The sequence below is a fragment of the Gymnoscopelus microlampas genome (genome assembly GCF_963454915.1).
Source record: "Gymnoscopelus microlampas genome assembly, chromosome: 9".
In the NCBI taxonomy this organism is placed as follows: Eukaryota; Metazoa; Chordata; class Actinopteri; order Myctophiformes; family Myctophidae; genus Gymnoscopelus; species Gymnoscopelus microlampas.
In genome coordinates, this window is record NC_139946.1 from 27,103,570 (window position 1) to 27,127,042 (window position 23,473).

General features: G+C 42.8%; 1 protein-coding gene across 1 annotated transcript in view; it reads left to right on the plus strand.

The window, feature by feature from the left end:
• Positions 1-23,473, plus strand: part of atp10a (ATPase phospholipid transporting 10A) — a 63,566-nt gene that overhangs the window by 19,321 nt on the left and 20,772 nt on the right. Inside the window, exons 8-14 of the mRNA XM_084066379.1 lie at positions 2,758-2,975; positions 3,788-3,982; positions 9,191-9,758; positions 15,061-15,164; positions 15,846-15,972; positions 16,220-16,404; positions 17,682-18,048. Of these exons, the coding sequence (XP_083922505.1) occupies positions 2,758-2,975; positions 3,788-3,982; positions 9,191-9,758; positions 15,061-15,164; positions 15,846-15,972; positions 16,220-16,404; positions 17,682-18,048 (1,764 nt within the window). The remainder of the gene's footprint in view (positions 1-2,757; positions 2,976-3,787; positions 3,983-9,190; positions 9,759-15,060; positions 15,165-15,845; positions 15,973-16,219; positions 16,405-17,681; positions 18,049-23,473) is intronic.

Here is a 23,473-nt window from a genome sequence, read left to right on the forward strand (position 1 = left end):
CAAGAAGACCCGTAGTATGCCTACTGCGTGTGCACACGGCTGCAGCCGCTGCACTAAACAGGAGAGAAACGCAATGAAGTGCTGTTTAAGTTGTGTGTGATGTTTTAGACTGACCTGGGATCAGGTTTAGTGCAGCAGTGACGTGAAAATGGCTGTGCATCTTGCGCGATCAGCGGTGTTTCCTTAAGTAAAAGTATCAATACTGAAATGTAGAAATACAAGTAAAAGTCCGGAATGACACGATGCAGTGTGAGCTTGTGGATCGGCTATTAGTAGCCTACAGTACTTGAGTAAATGTGCTTAGTTACTTTACACCAGTGATGTGCACCGCACCATACTGCAAGGCAAGCCAGCTGCCAGGCTGATTTGAAAACACCGGCGTGCATGCATTCATGGATTCCTCTGACAGCGTTGTCCCCAATGAACGAGGTGAAAGCAAAGCTTTAATCATAAAATGTTCAGTGGTCATTAGGTCTGCTATTATTTCATAAAGTCCACATTTATTTACATTACATTAATACCTCTGCGCATATTTATTTATTTTTGAAGGGGTGTCTGCAGGGTCGGGGTCTGTAAAATCTCTGAAATTTTTCGGAACGGGTCGGAATTGGATCAGATTTCACATTTCCATTTCGGTTCCGGACCGTTTTTTTTTTGACCCGTGAAGAGCTCTAGACCAATCATCCATCCATGCTATGGGTTGTAATCTTTCGTCCTCGGTTGGCCTAACAACGAACTAGCCAGTCGTTGGGGGAAGAAAAAAAAAAGCTTGTGCTCAAACAACAATGTTGTATTTCTCTTTAGCAAATACAGCAAAATCCAAGGTCTATAATGCATAAGCAAGTAACCTTGAAACGAACGGTTCCCGAGCCATGTGGCCCATAGGCCAGGAGCCTGTCTTCCCTTTCTGTAGCATGAGGCAACTTGATATACAAGTACACCCCCTGGACATGACTCTACTATGTCTGAGCTGGTGTAATATACTTAACATAACACCTGTTGACTTTGTTCAGGAGGAGCTGTGCCTGTTGTCATGCATGCATATTGCGGTAACTGACCCTTGGGCCAAACAATCTTTGATTCCACCCAATCAAAAATGAAGATGTAAATATTGGCCCAATTGAAAACATGGCACAGAAAATATCTGTACCATTTCTAACTTCTGATTGGGTGGGTAGCCTACCGCAACCCTCCAAAGTCGGTTCACCGCTTTCAGAAGTAATTTTGAAACACAGTAGTGCAGTGTCTCTTTACTGTCTCTCTGAGCTCATGCAAATTAAGCCATATTTTCACTACAAGTTATTACCAGCGAAAACATTAACACAACTGCCTACCGCACACGACCATGGCTAGAAAGAGGCATGCTTTCTGTTTTTCTTGTCAGAAATATGTCACTGCCGATGGGAGGGATGTTGTTTTTACCAAGTGTGGTTTTAACTACTGGAAAGCAGCACTCAAGCGTAACAGAAGCATGCATCCCATAGATATGGACCCAGCCACAGTCACTCATACCGGCTGCAGCCACCTAGTCTGAGCATAAATCCAGAGAGGCAACCAGGGAAAGTATGGTATTGACTCTATGCTGGTAGGTAAAACAGCATGACAAGAACCGATATTATGTCAAGAGCATCGATGATGTAGTTAAGTTTCTGTGGGAACGAGTTAGGGCACTGTGGAAAAACTGAAACTGTAAAGCAAGATGACACAGAAGACACTGTTGAGATGGATAGATAGATACCGTAGAATATATGTATATTATACATACAGACTGATACATTGTCTGTATGTACTGTACATGTACATTTCGATTGCTGCTTGGATGTACCTAACAAAGTGAAAGGTTAAAAAAATATGCTCTGTTGGCATATACAGTATACTGTGTATATATATATATACTGCATATACCCTAATAAAGCAGGCTAGAACCGGCCCTGCTGGCAAAAGGTAGCAAATCGCGTCTCCCCTCATTGGCTGGTATAAATCATACAATGTCTCTGTTATCAATCATGGTTTTATTCCTGTGCATAATTTCCGTAACGATGCCCCACCACACAGTGGACATCAATTTAGATGAATGTTTTTCTAAGTGCATTGCATATCTGGGTTAAGAAAGTGTTTTTCCACTAGTATGTCAATTTATGTTCTGACTAGGTCATGGGAATTTTTTTTTTTTTTGATAGATAATGTGTTATGGAATATATTGAGTCCCAGTTGTAAGGTCACTGCAAAATTCAGGTCCCTGTTCAGTGCAGTTCAGGCACTGCCAGTAGTTTCCTAAATCTTGTTATTAATTATTTTTAAAGTTTCTAAAACTTTCCACAAAAAATCACACATTTTCATGTGTTGAAAACTGATTCAAATAATTTTAAACATTTCCTAAATAAATAAATAAATAATCAAAAAAAATCGCTAAATTAGAAAACAAATGTTTAAGTAGTGAAAATGGCAGATCTGCAAGCTCACAACGCGGCGTGAAGCGATGCGTTGTGAGCTTGTAGATCTGCTATTTTCACTAGTTTGTGTCCCGGGCAAACGTCTAATTTCTCTTTTTTTGGTCTTGAGCTAAAACGTTTGGGAACCACTGGTTGTGTGTGTGTGTGTGTGTGTGTGTGTGTGTGTGTGTGTGTGTGTGTGTGTGTGTGTGTGTGTGTGTGTGTGTGTGTGTGTGTGTGTGTGTGTGTGTGTGTGTGTGTGTGTGTGTGTGTGTGTGTGTGTGTGTGTGTGTGTGTGTGTGTGTGTGTCCTCCTCCTCCTCCAGCTAGACGACTGGCAATGTACCAAGAGTTGGACTCTGAAGAGGAGGAGTGTATGTCCCATGGCGGCACCCTGCCCAGACGGGACAGCGTCACCAGCCACCAGAGTGCCAAGGTGGTGCTCCGCACGCAGAGCACCAAGTCTCATCGCAGGACGGGCAGCAGGGCGGAGGCTAAAAGAGCCAGCATCCTGTCCAAGCACACAGCCTTCAGCAGCCCCATGGTCAGTCACAGTCTCACACACACACACACACCAGGGTCGTTATAGTTAACGGTCACACCAAAGTTTAATTCTATCTATGAGGGCGGATTCTGCCAATGCTTTTCAATGGCAACAGAGCGTTTTTTTTTTTGCAGAACTCCGCACATGGCAACAAACCGCTCCGTTCCCATTGAATAGCATTGGCAGAATCCGCATTGTCAGAATCCAAAAATAGCTAAAACTAACTACAAAGTTAGTTTAAACTTAATTCCATAAAGTCATTTTTGTTCAAACTTTTCAACCATTATATCTAATGCCATGTATTATTTCATCCTACCCTTTTCAGCTTTTATAAATCAAGGCTTTCCTCTTAATATCTATAAAACAGACACAATCTGAATGAATATACTAAATGAAAACTAAAACTACTTATGCACTAAAAAAACGAATGAAAATGTAGAACACCAAAATGAAAAAGGAATAAAAACAAACTAATGATTATTTCTGGGCGCCAATGGCCTAGTGGTGAATGCGCATACCACATAGACTCTAATGCTAGCTCTAATGGGCTGATTCCCGAGCCCGATGACCTTTGCTGCGTGTCACTCCCTGTCTCTCTCTCCCTACTTCTTGTCTATCTCAACTGTACTATCCAAATAAAGAAATCCCCAATACTATCTTAAAAATATATATATATATTTCAAAACTATAATAACTCACACACACACACACACACACACACACACACACACACACACACACACACACACACACACACACACACACACACACACACACACACACAAAAACCACCCCCGGTTTCTGTCTTCCAGGAGAAAGACATCACCCCTGACCCTCAGCTCTTGGACAAAGTCAACGAGTGTGGGAGCCAGATGGACTTCATGCGTTTCCACAGCCAGCCCATGTCCCAGCTGCCCTCTGACCTCTCCGATATCATCGATTTCTTCATCGCCCTCACCATCTGCAACACCGTGGTGGTGTCTTCCCCCAACCAGCCCAGACAGAAGGTAAAACCTTCACCTCAGAGATTGTTTTAACCACTTAAAGGAGCACTTCACTGCCTTGATAATGTTCCCCTTTAAGCCCTGTATGCTTTCTTTATGAGTCGAATGGCGAAAATAGCCGATCTACAAGCTCACAACGCACCACGATGTCATATGTTTGAAAAAATATATATGTCTTTTTTTTATTGCCCAAAATGGGGATACAAGGGTTAATGTGGCTAATGTTCTACTTTGTTTTTGGCACTAAAGGAGCACAACGCTCACACTGGCGCTTAGAGTCTTGGCAAATGGCAGCATTTTTATTGGTTGTTTTCACGGCTATGCATGTGCTTTGGATATTGAATTATTGGGTACACCAGAAATCCTTAATGTTGTGTTAACTTTGCCACAGGTGTAAATAGCCACGAAAAGCAAGCCTGCAATTCACATCGTTGTCAACTGTTAGCTATTATAGCCTTTATATGTGCACTTAGTACATAAACAGATGCCTCTAGGTCTGTTTTCTCGTGTGTGTGTGTGTGTGTGTGTGTGTGTGTGTGTGTGTGTGTGTGTGTGTGTGTGTGTGTGTGTGTGTGTGTGTGTGTGTGTGTGTGTGTGTGTGTGTGTGTGTGTGTGTGTGTGTGTGCCTGCACGTGCGTGTATGAGAAAAGTAAACCAAATGTGACTGACTGTCTCAGTTACTGTCCCACAGATAAGCAGACCAGTGTTGTTTATAGTAGATGTGTTTCCACTGGTTGTAGATAGTTGTTTAAATCTGATCATAGTTGGTGAAGAGCCCACTTGTCCCAAGGTAGTAAACAATGTAGTAAGTCACAAGTTAGCAATGAATAGGGGCAGTCAAAGAATTAATGCGGGCAGAAAGTTGTAATTTCTGACTAGGGACCATTCATGGATTTCCTACAGAGTTTCTCAAATGCAAACAACTCTTCCAAGCGCTGTTTGTAGGTAGTTCGTAATTTTTTCATTTGAGTTTTTTTTGCTCTTCATCTTTTAATTCTTGCCTTAGCTTTGTGTTTCATTGTGGACTTACACACTTTGAACCACTTCCAACAAATCCGCTTACATTGTGGTCATAGACTTAATGCCAAGTGTGGCCATGAAACTGATACAATGTCGGGGAAAACTAATGTTACTTAAAGGACCATCAAAGCAGAATCATAGTAAAGGTTATAATTGTGTCCAAATAGTAAAGGAAGTGACCACTGCAACTATGCTTGTGGTATAAGAGAGATATACACCCAAAAAGAGTGACAGGAGAGTGCCTCTGCTTTTCTTTGGAAAATTCTACCAAATTGCTGGTTATTTCCATACCCATGACAAACAAGGTCTTAAAAGCACTTGCCCATCGGAAAAGATTTGTAGAAACAATTATCATATTGGCAGGCTAACTTAACGTGATAGTGTTCTAAAAAATGACAAATTGTCAACTACTTTCTTCTGGCCTATACTGTATAGGCCAGTAGTGAGTGCAAGCAGAGAGCGGTCAGCCACTGTTCACGTGAACATTATTACTTTATTGGCTATTTTGCATTTATTCACATGCAATTGGATTAGCCACACATTTCATATACTCTGCCTAGTGTAATCTACAAAAACTTTGAAGCAACACTTTTTTATGTTCAATACCATGGGGGAGAAAAACAACAAGCTGAGGGCATAACCGCCCTGTGTTTTAAAAAATATATATCATCATTATACTCCTGGTTCGATGTAGTGCATCAAATGTGCTACATGTGTTATGTTAGCAGCCTTTCCTTGTTAATTCACCAGAAGGTCAATCATTTGTCACTCAACCATTTGCAGAGGCTCTGCACACTTGTCATCTTTCGCAAGTTATCATCCTCAAACTATAACACTGACCACTATCAAGTGTGACATGAGTTGATTGAGGAGAGCTTAGTGCAACACTGCGAGTGAGGTACATGTAAGTGAGGAAGTATCAATTGCAAAGTGTGTGTGTGTGTGTGTGTGTGTGTGTGTGTGTGTGTGTGTGTGTGTGTGTGTGTGTGTGTGTGTGTGTGTGTGTGTGTGTGTGTGTGTGTGTGTGTGTGTGTGTGTGTGTGTGTGTGTGTGTGTGTGTGTGTGTTTAGGAGCCTGGGAATAAGGAAGGATAGAATGATGCCTCATATAGAGTCTACATCATCATGTTGGATTGTGTCATTTACCCTAAATTGGATGGGAGATACTGTAGGCTTTAGAAGATATTAATAAAGGCTATCACAGAATAATAATGGATCTGTACTGTTAGTGATTGAGGTTTGTTTATTGTTACGTCTTGTGTACAGGTACATAAGAGTAAAAGTATTTTGTTCTGGTTCCTCAAATAACAAATAACAGAGTGGTATTTCTTTTGTATTCAAATAGGCAGCAGCAAATGTCATTGTTGAAGTGCACTAGTTCAAGTTACAATTGTATTATTGTTGGGGAAGGCATAGTTGCACGGCAGTGTCTTTTCCTTTTTGAAATAAGAGATGAGAATAAGAAGCATCATAAACACTGCTGAAGTGGCAAATGCACCTTTTCCACTGAAAGGCAAAGTACATCTTTCTTGCCTCCTGGATCAGTTTTTCAGCCATATAACCTTATAACATAATGCAGGATATAGCCAAATACAGTAGATAATGACAGATTGTGTTTAAGTAGTTTGCGTGCATGCACGATTCCCATGTCATGAACATAGTGTGTAGTGTGTGATTATGGAAGGCAGTGGTGTGAGTGACAGCATGTGAATAGATGTGTGTGTGTCGGAGGGGTGAGTCTCTTTTTTTGTTGGCTTGAACCCCTGCCCCCCAAAATGTCTTTGCACAGAACTGTTTGTGATACTATAAAATAGGGAGATTAATGGGAAATTACAGCGGGTTACAGAAAGGGTTAAAACTGACAAAAGTTGAGGTTGTTGGCAGATATGGACGCTGTTGAGCAATACAAATGCAGGTTGTTTTCTTGACCTTTCCACTAGGCTTATAATAGTCATTGGAGAATACATGGCTAGTATGGATAAATACAAATGAGTGAGTATTGAAACAGTTTCAAATATTCAGAATCAATATGTGCCAAAAGATGTACATTTGTGACAGCCGAGAGCTCTGAGCAGATCGCGAGGACGCTCAATGTTTACAGACATAAATAATACATAGATATATCTTGTGTGAATAGCAATAAAAAGAAGGCTGCTTCCCAGTTTATAAAAGCAAACTCTAAAAGGAAGGAAACAACGCAAAAACCCAATTGTCTGTTAAGTCAACCATAAAGCAAACGCCATTTGCCCAAATATGGGGCAAATGACAAGGGAAGTCGGGCAACTGTTAAGTGTCAATGGCTGTGTTGTCTTATATTAGCGTGTTCCCAGTGTATTTGACTATTTTTCCTGTAGTTTTAATTATTCAAGGAACCCTCCAACTTATTCCACCAATTGCTTGAACATTTGGTGTGCTTTAGTCACAGGGGGCTCAATTGTGTACCCATGTTTTGTTTTTATTTTGTTTTATTTAAACCCTGGGTGTGGTTCTCCGGTTTTAGGAGGTGACATCCTCTCTCCCAACGGGCTCACCAGCTCACCGCTCTGGTTTTCGGCAGCCCAAACCCCTGGCTGTGACCTTTTTTTAAAACCAGACTAAAAGCCTAAAAGACCCACTAGTGGCCCCTAGAGGCTGTGCTGCCCCCTGAACCGGACCAAAATGGTTTGAACCAACTGGCTGACAAAGCCATTCCTTAGAGTCCTGAAATCTACTACACTTGCGTGGCTATAAAAAAATACGTTTATATGTGAAGGTTATCTGATAATGTGGGAGAGAAACGTAAATCTAAAAAAACAAAAAAAAAACATGGCTTTGATACAGCATGATTTTTCTCCTTTTGCTGCCTATTGTTTGCATTTTGTGTTGTTGTGTGTGTGTGTCCTCTGTGCCATTGTAATTGTTCACTTTTTTATTGCGATGCCCTTGTGGCTAAGCCGGCACCTGAATGATTTATATGTGAGAACCGTGGCTCTGGGCACCAGGAGACCACTAAGTGAGTCAGACTCTGCTGCTGTGCTGTACCACCTTGGAATAAAGCATTGGCTATGGGATGACAGCCACTGTTTCTGCATCTATATAGCCAACGCCACTGTATTTAACTCTGAGAGGGTACAAATGGACCCGTAAGTGTCCTTTTGGTTACATTCGTAGAATTTTGTACCCTCTCAGAGTTACACATGGATACATTAACTCTTCCACTGCCAGACTTATTTCTGGCTGCGTGCACCCACTGCCAGCGATTTTCTTACCTTTTGAAGTAGTCACAGAATATTTATCTCCAGTATGATCGATCCCCTGATGGTTGCTAATCACTGAGGGTTGCACTGTGTTTCTGTGTGGATTAATGTCAACGAGGTCATCGCGACCTCGTTGACATTAATTGTCTGCCTTTGAAAATAACATGTCTGGGCCAAAAATACATAGTAAAAAAAAAAGTACACAGGAGCCGAGATACAGCCTTTTTAAAGTAGTACAATGCAGGTACACAAATAACTATTTTCAGCAGCCTCTGCTGGTCATTACCGTCACTGCAGGCCGTTTGTTTATTCCTGCGGTACTCAGAATTCCATTTGTTTTCACCGGAAGACGGAAGCGTTTCAAAAAGCGTTCTTTTAATTGTTTTAAACTATCTGTGGATCGTTTCTCTTAGCCAGTGGAGCTTCAGTTACCGTGAGCTGTGTTTTCTTTTTCTGTTGTTTTTCGATCTTCAAATCCTACAATCTCTTAAAAACAGCTTGAGATTCCTTTTTGTTATTAGCGCGGTAGTTCCTGGCCAAAAAGGAAACCGGTGCGGTAGTTCCTGGCCAAACAGGAAACCGGTGCCACGAGCCACCTTTTCAATAGAAATAGAAAAGGCTTTCGGGGGTGAAATTCATGGAGTGGGTGTTGTGAAACATTTGCCACTCACAAAATATATACAATTTAACTTTAGTTTTGTTGAAAAAGTTACCTAGTATTACTTTAAGTAATAAGTTAACCAAGAATTGAATGGAACAGCAAATCTTCGGATGATGATATCTTGGGTTCTGAACGTTTTTTCAAAAAAAAATCGGGCCAAGGTTTAAGAAAGACTGTTAAAAATTCTTCTTTAACATTTACGGTTGTCCATTACAACATTGTGCATGCTGTGGCTGTGGTATAAATGTGAATACTCTCACCCGTTGTCCCCTCTCTCCCGGCGTGCCACCTGCAGGTCCGCACGCGCTACGAGGTGAAGTCTCCCGTGAAGACCATCGAGGACTTCATCAAGCGATTCACGCCCAGCCGGCTGACCTCGGGTTCCAACAGCAGCAGCTCGTCCAGCCTCGTCACCAGCCGATCGTCCACCCGCGGCTGCTCCAGCGCACTGTCTTCTCCGTCGGCCGAGAGCACGCTCACCAAGCTGGCGGAGGAGCGGCCCGCTGGCGGACTGGAGCACGGCTTCAGCCCCGTCCCGCCGTCGTACGCCGGCAAGGCTTGGGGAGCTGCACCGGCGGCGGAAGGCGAGCTGCGCTACGAGGCGGAGTCCCCCGACGAGGCCGCGCTGGTCTACGCGGCCCGGGCCTACAAGTGCTCCCTGGTGGGGCGGCTGCCCGACCAGGTCACTGTGGACCTCCCCCACCTGGGAAAGCTGACCTTCGAGCTGCTGCACACGCTGGGGTTCGACGCCACCAGGAAGCGCATGTCGGTGGTGGTCCGCCACCCGCTGACAGACCAGATCACTGTGTACACCAAGGGAGCCGACTCGGCCATCATGGACCTCATCAAACCGCCCTCCTCCGGTGAGTAACTTAAACCAGCCATAACCATAAGGAGTTCCCAATGCAGCTACGCCCATATATGGAGTGTGAATCTAACCTCAATGTGTCGACATGGCATCAGGCGCAAACAAATCAGTCAGCTCCATATATGGAGCTCTAGAACAATCACTACCTTTATAAGGAGTTTGGGTCGATATTCGTGACCAAATATGGTGCCGGCCGGTGGGCCACGACAACGGAAGGGCAACATGTGTGTGAGGGCCGTCTGAACCTCTTTTTGCAAAGTTAGAAAAATAGCCTATAGCTTTGTTCATTTTCACTTATAATTACACAACGATCAAAGTTCGAGTGTTTTTAAAAGCAAGGTTGAACTTTAGTGGAAGCTTGGGTTGTGTAGCTAACTGGTCATTATATAAGACCACATATTATCAATCCTCTTTATCTGTTGCTTCTGTGCTCTGTGAGCAAGAAACCAGAAACCAGTCTCCATTCACTCTCATTGCAAGGCGAAAAAGGTCTCAAAGTCACACTTCTAGCTACTTCTAGTCCTAGTACATATTTTGTGGAAATTGAAATGGCTGTATTCATGTTATATTACCCTTGACGGAAGTCCTCTTGTGAAAACAAAATCGATACATCATCCAATATCAGTGTAACGCAAGCACTGCCGCCAGTAAGAGAAATAGGCGGAAGGAAATTCCATACCAGGTCTCGTTTTTTATACTGTATGCAGTATATAGGCAGAATCCACTTTGTGCACAACATTGCACATGCAATAAGAGTGAATGGAATTGCTTTTCCCGGTTCCTCGCTCACAGAGTACAGAAGCAAGCAACCGATAAAGATGATCGACAATACTTGGACTTATATCAAGCCCGGGTAGCTATAGAACCCAAGGTTCCCAAAGTCCATTTTCTATTTCGTACATAATAAAAATGGAGGTAGGCAGGGAAAATTGCAGTGACCACAGAGGGCTGCAATGACAGTCGTTGAGATGGATGTGAATGCAGTTCAGAAGTGCCATAGCTCTGTGCCCATGCAGTACACATACTAACCGGCTGAGCTCCCGCCGGGGTGCTGCCATGTTTTGTGGCGTTGACGTGGTCGTGACTCTTATTGCTGTCATAACTCGGCGGTAAAGGTGTCAGTGGCGTGCTATTTAAGGAAGGTGATGACACCGCAGGGTGTGTCAACACCGTCTTATGATGCGGTTTTGAAGCCTGTGTGTGTGTGTGCGTTTGTCTGTTTCCCTCTCGGCGCGTCGGCCCATCTGCTGTCTGCAGACTTAATTCTCCACTGGGGATTGATCTTGGCTGGGAACCAGCGTGGCTACAAATCACTGGATGTAATCTTCGCATGGCACGGCGGCCTACACCTTAACAAATGGAAGAGTTTTTTCGGTGGCACTGGCCATCCGCCAGTGATTAATTGTGTGTGTGTGTGTGTGTGTGTGTGCGTGTGTGTGTGTGTGTGTGTGTGTGTGTGTGTGTGTGTGTGTGTGTGTGTGTGTGCAAAAACAGCGTTGCCATGTCATGATAACCTTGGTTTAAATTATTCCAGGTGCTTTGGTCGGAGGGCAGCTTGCCCGGGCAATAAAGCCTGATTCATACTTTGTAGTACGACAGTGTCGCCTGCTGAAAATGTGTCGCAGGTGGAGCATAAATTAACCATAACTCTGGCCACGGGGCAGCACACTGCATAGCGAGAGACACATTGTTTCTCTCCTATACCTGCCTGAAGTGCTCACCTCTCCCACTCACCTTTTCCGATGATGTAAAAAACTAGAAATTGACAAGGAACTGCTCGTTATATAAGAGGTCGTATTTTTAGAGTGGTTCCCCCCACCAAGGGATTTAAGACCTTTGTCCACATTGCTCTCTCTCTCTCTCTCTCAAAAAAAGACCTCCCTCTTCCAATGTTGCTGCTGTTGTTGTTCAAGCCTTATTCATTATTCTTGAAGTTGTTGTTACGTGTGTACTAATGGCAGAGGTGTAGTGGGTCGTTAGGATTCAAGGCACGCAAAGGACCATAGAGGCACTTTTCGCTAATGCTCTGTACACAGTCACCAAACGCCTGTCCAGGAGTGCTTAGCAAGGACTGTCCTGGCTGTGGGGAGGGGGGAACGGGGGCATTGAAGGATTGCCACAACAACAAGAAAAGCACACTGATGGAAATACATTTTAGTGTTTTTCTTTTTTCTTCTTCTTCCAGGAACACACTGCAATAGAGTTGGTAATAAATGGCTCTGGTAGCCACATGTTAAAACATCTAGGCCCTTTACTGCACAACCGGAAGGACATGGGACCGGAATATCTTTCAAGGGTTTTTTGTTTAGGCTTCTTTTGAATCACTTTTCAGCCAGTCTCGTTGTTCGGTGCCTGATGTTCGGTGCCTTCCTAATTCTTCTTAACACAAGAAATGGCTGTGTGGTTGCAACAGCCTATCATGTGTGGATAGGAGACTTGTTTCCGAGGCCTGGTTAGTTTGATTGAATATGTGCCTCCGTTTTGTTCATTATAAACTGGGAGTTCATCTTTAGCATGGCAGGCGTGCCAGAAATATGACTCAGTTAAATCCTATCCTCCTGCCTTGAATGAGCGCTTGTTAACAGCCATACATCACCAGAGAAAAGGCAATCCCTGCTTTTCTTTATTTCTTCTTGGTGTGTTTTCCAGTTTAAGCGCAGTCCTGTTCTTTTGAGGAATCGTATTAGTTATTGTATTGGTTGCTTTGTGTTTGGTGCCCTTTGCATTTTGGGTATTGTGGTAGTGCCGAATGCTCGTCATGTTAAATATCCAATATGGAGTAGCTACACCTGACCTGGGCTGGTGCCGTGTTCGCCATATTTTTAAAAAGTCTCTTTAAATTCACGACATGGTGGAAGAGAGATGATGGCTCCTTTGGGACCGTTCTCACCCCCATACCCCCCAACCACCCCCTCCCAAGCCCCACCCGGTGCTCTGCCATGTGCCTCGCCCTGTGTCTGCTCGCGTGGCCGGCTGGCTGGGTGTGTCCTTCCACAGACAACTCTGCACTTTGTGTTGCCATTGGGTGAGAGCAGGCCAGTTAGAGCTCAGTGCAAGCAGGAGCCTCTTCATAACACGGCACCTCCACAATGGCTCCATTGAGTGCAGAGCAAGGAAGTACAGCCCCTCCATGTCACTCTAATAACAGCCCACATTAAGGTGCTGCAGGCGAACAGACGGACGTGAGGCGTCCGGGGGATTGGGCGTGTCTTTGAAGTGTGTCTGTGTATTATGTCAGTGTGTTTATGTCCCTGTGTGGGTGACTGAAGCTATTTGTCATGATGGAACTCCAGGTCTGCTCTGCTCTCGCTCAGCCACCAGGAACACATATTGAATCAGCTTTTGTTTTATAAAGCCAAATGTGCATGCCGCCGCAGAACTCACAGTTGTTTTATGATTCCAAATGGTTGAATTTAGATTTGGTGACATGATGGACAGTGGAGTTGTGGGATACTTGTCTCAGACATGGCGGGTGGGGTTAACCAGGGGTTCGAGTGATCGTCCCCCAACAGGAAGGTCCTGGATTTGATCCCCGCTGAAGTCTGCTGTTTAATATTGGCTAAATGCCTCAAATATAAAATGATATGTTAAATTCACATCTTTCTGCTTTCAGATTTCTCTGGCTAAGTTATTTCGATACTCTTTCAACTGTCCAAAGTATTTGCACTAACGTAGGGCAAGTGCGGTATGTGAATGATGTTTCAGGGTGGACATTCCCTTTTTAAAGGGAGTAAAATAACAAACACGGAGCAACTCTGTTCCACCAGCATCTGTTACTTTTGGGCCTACCAGTCCTGGCAGCCATTTGTCAAAACAGAGAGCTCACGATGTCCACCAAAGTACTTTTTATGAGCCGAGAGGGTAAAGGCTTTCCGACACAAGCTACTGAACATCATCTATTATTCAGGGCAAAATTATCAGCGCTGATGTGAAAAGGTTGAGAGATAATTTATAATGATGAATAACAAAGTAGGTTAAGTGTTCCCTTGTTATGAATGCAAATATATCTTGATTCAAAATTGACCAAATTGTTCTTTTCACCTTTTGTCTTGTGTTAACGTTTTTGGGGTTGATTTGTGCTTTTGAGTTGAAGTAAGCAGTAAGCAGTGCACAGGGGGAGTTTTATTTTTATTATCAACGGGCTGAGCTGGTGTGTTATTAAGTGAGTTTTTTAAAGATGGAGTGCCATGATATTTTTCAACCCTAAAACCTGATCATAAGGTATTATTATTATGTAAGGATTTTTTACAAAAAAAAAAAGTGTACAGAAATTGTTAAAAAAAATGTTTTTATGTGGACACGCCTCCAGTTCATTAAGTATGCCTGGTTCTCACCTTAGCACCTCCTCCACCACCTTAGCACCACCCACCTGTCCTAGTCCCTCCTCCTCCTCATGCCCACACCTGTTGTGTTATGATAATGAGGGGGAGGGTATGTTTTTTGGGGGCTCTGTGATGTCACTATGCCCCTGTTTTTGGATTGGTACGTTTGACTCAAGGTTTCAGCCTCCAGGAAAAAACTCCAAATAGTCAGAGAAGACATGAAACACCATAAAACCACCAGCGGGGGCCTTAATGAAGTTCTATCAACCTCATAGACACATGAAAAACAGAAAAAGTGCAAAACCATGGCACCACCTCTTTAAGCTTGGCACATTGTAGCTGTATCAGAAGACTGATCATATGCACTCAGTCTGCCTGTTACTCTACCCGGCTATAACGGTGTGGGTACCATACGAGTCCCATGGGTCAGCTTATGCTTTATACTCCTTTGTACGGCTCACCAAAAATAGCCAATCTACAAGCTCACAACACGTCGCAAGTCACAACATGTGAGCTTGTAGATTGGCTATTTTCGGTAATAAGAATCTGGCTTTAGTGGACCCTGTGTGTTTCCTTTCACCCAGGCACTTCAAAAGTAGCCAAAAACAAACAACATTCTATATTCGGTTACATCAAAACAGTATTTGAATTGTGTTCAAGGTGACTTTTTATTTCCTGTGATGTGGAAATCTGCTCCTGACAGCAAATTTAAAATGAACCAGGAACTCGTTGAAGCGTTCCTTCTTTTTGCTCGATTTGGTCCAGACACAGCAGCAAAGGGAGTAAACGTGAAAAGGGTGGAGGCAGCAGCATGTGGCTTAGTTTAGGTGTGAAAGACAGATGGCCATGCTAAGCCTCTTGGAAGAATCTTCTGGTACAAAATCTGGTGAACCGTTGTTTGTCTGTTCCCTGAAAAGATGGAGAGTTTTAGTCTTGATCCTTATTTGTGGGTTTCTTTCTCTTATTTCTAACAAGATAACTCCAAAGGAAAACGACAACGGAAGATCCTCTACAAGACCCAGAATTACCTGAACCTGTATGCCGCTGATGGTCTGCGCACGCTGTGCATTGCCAAAAAGGTAACACAGAATGGTACCACCCCTCAAGGACAGCTTGACAAATTCCATATCCACAGCAAAAAATCCTCAGTGTTAATTTAACTCTCAAAGAGTTAGTCTAAATCCAATCTGGGTACCCATCAGCAAATAAAAGGGGAGGGGGAATCCTTTGAGATGTGGAGCTCTGAATCTGTCTTGAGAGATTAGTCTAAATCTAACTGAGGATGTTTACCATCTACTTTTGGATTTTGGATGCAAAAGTACAAGGCGGTGATGATTATTTGCATCTTTGCAGTGGTTAGTTGGCTAGGGTGTTTTCACAAAGCCTGGCTTCGGATGATGACATGGAGCATGCCTTCCAAAGTGACATTCTTTGTGACTCAGCCACAATCTGTGCCACTTTCCCAGGCTGCTAATTTATGCTCTCAACACAACAGCCAGGCTCATTATATCCCTGCTTTTTTGCATCCCCTAGTGTAAAAGCTCATCGCCATGCCGAAGTGATAAAACGCCATCTCAAGGTCTCACATGCTCCTATAGATTGGTGCGTTATTATGAGTCCCCTACCACCACGGAGGAGAAGTTTGAAAAGTTTCTCCACTAGGGTTTTCCCAGTTTAATATAAGTGTGTGTGTGTGTGTGTGTGTGTGTGTGTGTGTGTGTGTGTGTGTGTGTGTGTGTGTGTGTGTGCGTGTGCGCAAGGTTCTGAGTAAGGAGGAATATGCATGCTGGCTGCAGCACCATCTGCAGGCTGAGACAGCCATCCAGGGGAGAGAAGAGCTGCTCTTTGAATCGGCCCAGCGACTGGAGACAAACCTTCAACTTTTGGGTAAGTCTGTTTGACCTCTGATGGCAGTGGCAGATGACAACAGGTTTTAAATGAAGTATTTCTGTATCCATCTATCACAATGCAGTCAATATTTACAGTCCAATTCAAGAAATGTTGTCAAAGACAGAAACCGTTCTCATTTTGATTTCCATAGAATATGGACATTTGACAACATTGTCGGATGATACAAGCAACGAGTATGCAAGCGTCAGACATTGTGTCACGTTGTGCGTGTGTTTGTGTGCAGGAGCTACGGGCATCGAGGACAGGCTGCAGGACGGCGTCCCCGAGACCATCGCCTCACTGCGGAAGGCTGGACTACAGATCTGGGTGCTGACGGGTGACAAGCAGGAGACCGCCGTCAACATCGCCTACGCCTGCAAACTGCTGGACCCCGAGGAAGAAATGATCACCCTCAACGCAGACTCTCAGGTGTGAGCTTCATTATTACACCTGTCTTTCCCTGGATTTCTTCACAGAAGTTCCCACTTTTCCTGAATTATTCACTAGAGTAAAAACAAAGAGGAGTATTATGTGTTTTAGTTATTTTCCAAGGAGTGACTCTAGCTACATTTCCATCCAACCATCAAATTAATTGCAAGCGAATAATTACAGCAAAAAAAATCATGCGAATCACGGTGCAGTTCCAGAACGTTTTAAACAAATTAAAGCCCTTAACATAATTTCCATAGTAACATTTGACCCTTGCGAGTTTATCGAGAACTGCTTAATGTTGGGTGAGTTTGTATTGCAGTTTTGGCTGAGCTAATGCCCACATTTTGTGCTAATAATAACTCACCTGAAATCTGAGGTCTGTCTGGTTCTGTGTTGCCAGTTCTTCTGGCAGCCAGACGCTGTGTGGGTTGGACAGTTTTTTTTGTCCAAATCCTAAACTCTGACCTTAGGCTGGGCAATATACCAAATTCTACAATATGATGAATGATAGGAAGAACTCAGAGTGAAGACATTGAAAATATTACTGCTTTTCAACAGTGTAAGGGAAAATAATTCAGCAACATCATCGTTCTTATCTCTGTTAACTCTGTTATGTACCCTTTTATCTTATTCAGAAGTGTGAGTCATATTGAATATTCTTTTTTTTTTTTTAATACATCAAGGAATCGGCATGAAGAAGTTTGAATAGATTTTTATAACTGACTAAATTGATTTATATGATTAACCACTTAACTCATTCACTGCCAGAATTATTTCTGGCCGCGTTTGAACACTGCCATATTTTTCAATGAAAAAAAAAAAGTACTCAGGAGCCGAGATACAGAATTTTTAAGTTTTAAGTTAACAAGGAAGTGGATGGGAGTCTATATCTTCGAAAAATCATATCTCCTTGGTCTTTGGGTCAAAAAAAAAAAAAAAAATCTAAAAAAAAAAAAAAAAAAAAAAAAATATTTTTAATTTTTTAATTTTTTTAAAAAGTCGTTTTAGTCGTTCTTGGCAGGCATGGCTTATGGACAGAAGTCGTTTTAGTCGTTCTAGGCAGTATATGAGTTAAGCCCTATTTACTATTATACTTAATCGTACAACAGTGTTGCAGTTTGCATCGTGACGTATTGTGAGCTTGTAGATCTGATATTTTTTGTTACCAAAATCAATTATTTGATCAAAATAGGTTATTTTCGATTTAATCGATTAGTTTGATCAACTGTACTAATTTGCTGACGGTGCTCTACTCTGTGCTCTTTCTGAACTAGGAGGCGTGTGCATTGCTGCTGGAGGAGAGCTTACACTACATCCAGGCCAAGTTTGTTGGGACCTGCGGCTCCATGGACCAGGCCGCGGCCACCAAGGCCTTCCCCGGGGACATACCCGCCTTCGCCATCTACCCCCCCTCGTCTCCCCCCTCCTCCTCCCACACCGCTCCGTTCCTGGTGCACCGGCTGGGCCTGGTGATCGACGGGCGGACCCTGGCCTACGCCCTGGACAAGAGCCTGGAGGACAAGTTCCTGGCCGTGGCCCGGAGCTGCCGCTCGGTGCTCTGCTGTCGCTCCACGCCGCTGCAGAAGAGCATGGTCGTGCAACTGGTGCGAAACAAGCTGAAGGTCATGACCCTTGCCATAGGTGCGTAGCAAGTCGACCCCCGATTAACGTGTGAAGAGCAATGAAGTTATTTCACTATTCTTAACAGTTGGCAGTGGCTCTTTTGTACAGGAGTCCAATGCTCCACTCAACATGCTGAACTCCCTAAATTCAAAAGATTCACCTGGCTGGTATTGAATCTCTGGCATCATTGATCATTTAAGGATTTATGCAACGTTTCGACCTTCTAGGTCTTCATCAGGCAAATATCTCTATTGACTCCTACCTCATCATTGATCATTTAACCACTTTCCATCTAGTGAAAATATCAACCAGCTCACAGAGTTTGTAGTCTATTTCTGCCACACGACACCATCGCACGGCGATTAATACTGGTTTAAAGTAATAATTGATCAGTCTGTTTATTATTGCACCACTGACAATATTACAACTACTACTACATAATTAAGTGTGCCTGCCATGTAATGGCAAAACACTTATTGTATTCCGCCATACTTAATGATATTTATTTATTTAATGTCGCCACAAAACTTTGATTGACCACTCAATACATCCAAACGTGCGGCTTGGCCGGGAATAGTGTGCTGGGAAGTTTCTTGCCGTTATGCGTTACCATTGTGACGTTATTTGCAAAAAACTACGAAAAAATGCCCTTTTTGGCCGCACAAGGTGGCGTAGTTGCTACTCCTCCCACACATGTTGACACGGCCCCTGCAATGTATACATCAGAACGTGCGGAATGACCGGGACAAGCTGCCTATTACTTTTCTTGCCGTTAAGCGTTACCACGGCGACGTAATACGCAAAACTACGTAACCACGCCCCCTTTTAGTCCCCCATTGAAACCACCCATGTTTAAAAAAAAAAGCCAAAATGCTCCGAAACTTCGCTTAAGTGGGGGTCTGCGAACATATACATCGGGCTCTGTTTTTGCCTCAGACCACCGGAAGTGGGTGAAACAAGCACTTGAAACCATTTGAGTATTTTTTTTTATTTAAAAAAATATATATTTTTAGAAGCTATTTTTTTGCTTCAGATTCTGTTTTTTTTTTCGGTAAATTTTGTATTAATTTTTCAATTAATTGTTTTTTGCTTTTATTTTTACCCCGCCAAAATCGACCACTCAAAAGCCAATTAGGAGCACGTTTCAGGCCATTTGGAGTTGATTGGTAGTACTTTGTAGTGACACTATTTTGGGTCTAGGGAGCTAGGTCTCGACTTTGTACGATTTTAGCTAAGTGGTTAAAACAAAACATTAATTCATTTGACCCTACTTCTCCAACACAATGTTGCACAGACTTAGCGAGCTGCAGGCACACTTAAAATTTCTAAGAAATGTTGTTTCTAGTAATACTATTAACACATTCCATGCCAGAGTTTAATATCATAATGTACTCACCCACTGCCAGCGATTTATTTAAATATTTTTCACCTCGCCACAGACCTTGCTAAATACCTTATGATCGCGTGTTCAACTGTTTGTAGACACACAGGGTAGTTGTGTGAGTGGCCCAGAGAAGAAATGTTCAATCGGCGACATTCCATTTTGCAGTAGTAGCAGTTTCTAAAACCCGTTTCAAACAGCGTTCAGCGCGGAGAAAAACAACACCGAGATAATGGCGATTTAGCGGAAGCTTTAGAGCGCCGGCAGATTTCCGTATCCGGGTGTGCTACAATGAAATATGTCACTGCGAGAGAGTGCTACAATGAAATGTGTCACTGCGAGAGAGAAAAGAAAAAAAGACCACTTCGCGTAGGCTACACGATTGACACGCTGTGGCTTTATTTAGGTTCGCGTAGATCTACACGATTGGCATGCAATGTGTTAACATACTGTGAAGTGTAAAAAAAAGTCCAAATGAATATTTGGATGGGATCAGCTGTTTGCCATTGGTGAATGGTGACAGTGCAGGTGCTAGCTTCATAAAGGATCACATAAGGTTACATTGCTAGAATTTCTTGAGGCCAGCGCAGTTTGAACTATTAAGCGATTCCAGGAAAACAGATGATGGGACCAAACAGGTGGTTTGCATCAGGAAAGCTCCAAACATTTAACCTTACAATCCTCCTCCCATAAATCACTGTGCCTTGCAAGAATGTAGCTATTGCTATGAAACATTATGGCTGTGCAATTTTAGGTGGTGAATGCTTAGAACATTACTTCTTGTAGACCACCAATAAAAAAAGAACCATGAATAACCTAAACCATAAGTAATGCAATGCCTTATGTCTCGAACTATAATGAAAGCAGTGGATGGAAGGATTTTTATCAGTCCCCTATTTTATGAGTAGATCTGGGGTAAATTGGTTCCCCCTGTGTCCTTCACCCTGGGTCCTCAGGGACCTCTGGTACTACTGGTTTTCTAACAAGAAGATAATCGCCTTGATGTGGCGTCATCTGGGATGCCCGAGTTCACATCTTTGGTGTTACAGTTGCAATTACCTCTCTGTTGGGAAAGGACATTACGGATTACTGCTTTAAATAATACAGATAAAACCACAGAATCACATTGCAGAATGTATTAGCCTACATAAGGGCTATAAATCTGAGTAGTGGGCTGTGAGTAAAGTAACGTGGACTAGTTTGATTGTCAATATACCGGGCTACTTAAGAGGCCGATAAGTCGTCTTATCTACGAATGCGAATCGGGTCATGCAAGTCCTTTATACCCAAATTACATTGTTGTTCTCTAATTCAGAGCTACAAGATACCAGAAGGCGAAATATTGAAGTAACCTGTATACCCATGTAGATAGTAGTGAAAATACATTAGCTAAATGAGATAGCTTGCAGTGTTAGAGAAGACGTGAGCATATTGTCAAAAGACGCGAGGAAGCCACCTTGTGAATGTCACAGGTTGACACGCACAGCGTGTCATCGTCAACTTCTTGTTTTCCTGCAGGGCATAATTTAAATGTGTCTGGGCAGATGTCAGCTACATGGGACTGAAAGTGGCGCAGCTGGTTACACGTTATCTTTAGAAATCTTTTGTCACTTGACACACCCAACATATTCCTGCACACATTTTCACCACTTCCTACCTGATGTCCCAATTTAATGTCATTATAGGCAAAACTTCTTGAATTGAGCTAAAACAGCGGAAGTCGCATTTTGATATGTTGTGAGCTTGTAGATCAGCTATTTTGTCGCCCAACAAAGTATATAGGGTTTAAGTGGTCAGGAAATATGAACGTTTTTTCTTTGTTGAGAAAACAGTGGAAGTATGAACGATTAGTGTACACACAAGTAGAGGGAAAAGCCCTCTGGATGCAACCCTGGGACCCGCTGTTCACCATACAGGTGACGGGCGAGCAAGGTGGCGCTCGACATGCCGATGGTCTGACGCCAGGAAAGCGTTCAAGCCAACTGACGATTGGTGGTGAACCATGGAAGCAGCACCGTTTCTGGAACCTCTTGTGGCTCCATATGGTGTTAAAAGGCAAAGTTGGTGAAAAGGAGCCTGTGTTCGTTGCCAAGCTTCTCTCGTCAGATTTCAAAGAGAAAGTGGAACACCTCTCACTCACAAATCTAACACACATGTGCAGCAACCACAGCCTGTCTGTACATGATCTCAATCTATGAATGTTTTGCACAAGACGTACTTGTGTTTCACATGATTAACTCAGACTAGTAGCCTATCTATAAATGTAACTTTGCAATTAAGTTTTATATTGAATCCTTAATCGCCTTGGGACAAAATGACAGAGTGAAAAAAGTGTAAATATGTAAGTTTCCATATTATTCATTCATTTTAGAATACTGTACCATACTGTACTGACTTTGTACCAGGCTGTCCATACAGTACTTTCTTTGTAGGCCTTAGAGCTGCACATATTCTTTGCAGAGTCTATTTGTTGGTGTGTCTGTGTGTACTGGGCATACATGTTTAAACCAGAGACCCAAGTCATGTATGCATGTGTCCTAAATGGACCCTTTGGGTTAATTTCTATACTATCAAGAGTTCAAGTAACACAGAGGTTCTTACTGTGTACATGTGAATAACATGGTGAATAATAGCGCTTCTGAAAACGCCTGCCGCGCACGCATGCGTGCGTGTGTGTGCGTGTGTGTGTGTGTGTGGGGGGGGGGGGGGGGGGTCTGAGGGGTGGGAGAGTGTGTGTTGAGAGCAAACAAGAGCCACCAGGGAGCAAGAGAGAGAAGCTACACAGTAAAATCGTGAGTGTTCATTTAACTCTAATAGTGTACAATTGGAACCAAATGGACCCGTACAGGTCCATTTGGTTCCATTAATACGCTTTCAGAGCTGAATGAACACAGGATTTTACTGTGTGGGCGTGCTAGCTCTCCCGTGTCTCCACTAAGCCACTCCAAGTTAATGCTAACACAGCAATGACAGGAAAAGCGCTTGGCAGACAAAAAAACAACAACACAGGACTGTCCCCCAGTGCAACGCTAACAAACACACAGCAAACACAGGAAAGACAGCCATAAGTCACTTGATGACACCTCTATTATGCTACTGTGTCATTAAGCCAAAGTGAACAGCAGCGAAGGTTGTTCTGAATTATGAATCGCTGCTCTGTTGGTGGCGGGGGAGCAACGCACAAATAAGCACAATATCCCGGGCCAGGAGATGAGTGCGAATGTATGTACTCTACACTACACAACGTAAAAATCCAATAATTTTTTACAAAGAAATAAAATGGGTAAAAACACACAAAAATAGAACAGTGCAAACAAAAGGAGGAAATGAAAACGGAAAATAACAGTCAAGCAATAAAAGCAGATTAAAATAAATAACTCAAACATTATAAAACAGTATGCAGAAAAGACCCAAGACACGTTAAGAGCTTAAACCTGTTTAAAGAAAAGCATTATATACAGAAATACGTTTTTAAGGTGCAGCCACACCGAACTTTGATTCTACCAATGCGGCGGATTCTGCCAATGCTTCTATTTTTGGAACTTTTAATTTATTCCAGGAAATTCATCATACAATTTATTTCTGTATTTGATGATTAACAACAACAGTCCTCAATTTCATGGTTAAAAGGATCCCTGGCTAATAAGCCTTATATGCCTTAATACATTATAATTACCCTCTATAACTAAAATTAACACCTTCAATATTTGATTCATTTTAGAAATAGTTCATCTTTCACTCAATAGGGAACAAATCCTGTCGCAAGTTGATGATGTGTGGTCCAGCCCTATGGAATGTATGGAATGCATGTGCTAATAAAAAGTTTAAAATATTGCTTTGATGCTCACATTAACCTTAGGAAGTATTAAGTTGTTTTTTATTAGCATATGCATTCCATACATTCCATAGGGCTGGACCACACATGGACAAATGACATCATCAACTTGCGACGGGAGAGGTCCCTATTGAGTGAAAGACACATGTGAAAGACTACTATTTCTAAAATGAAAGAAATATTTAAGGTGTTTTTAATTTCTAATTTTAGTTACATAAGACAATTAT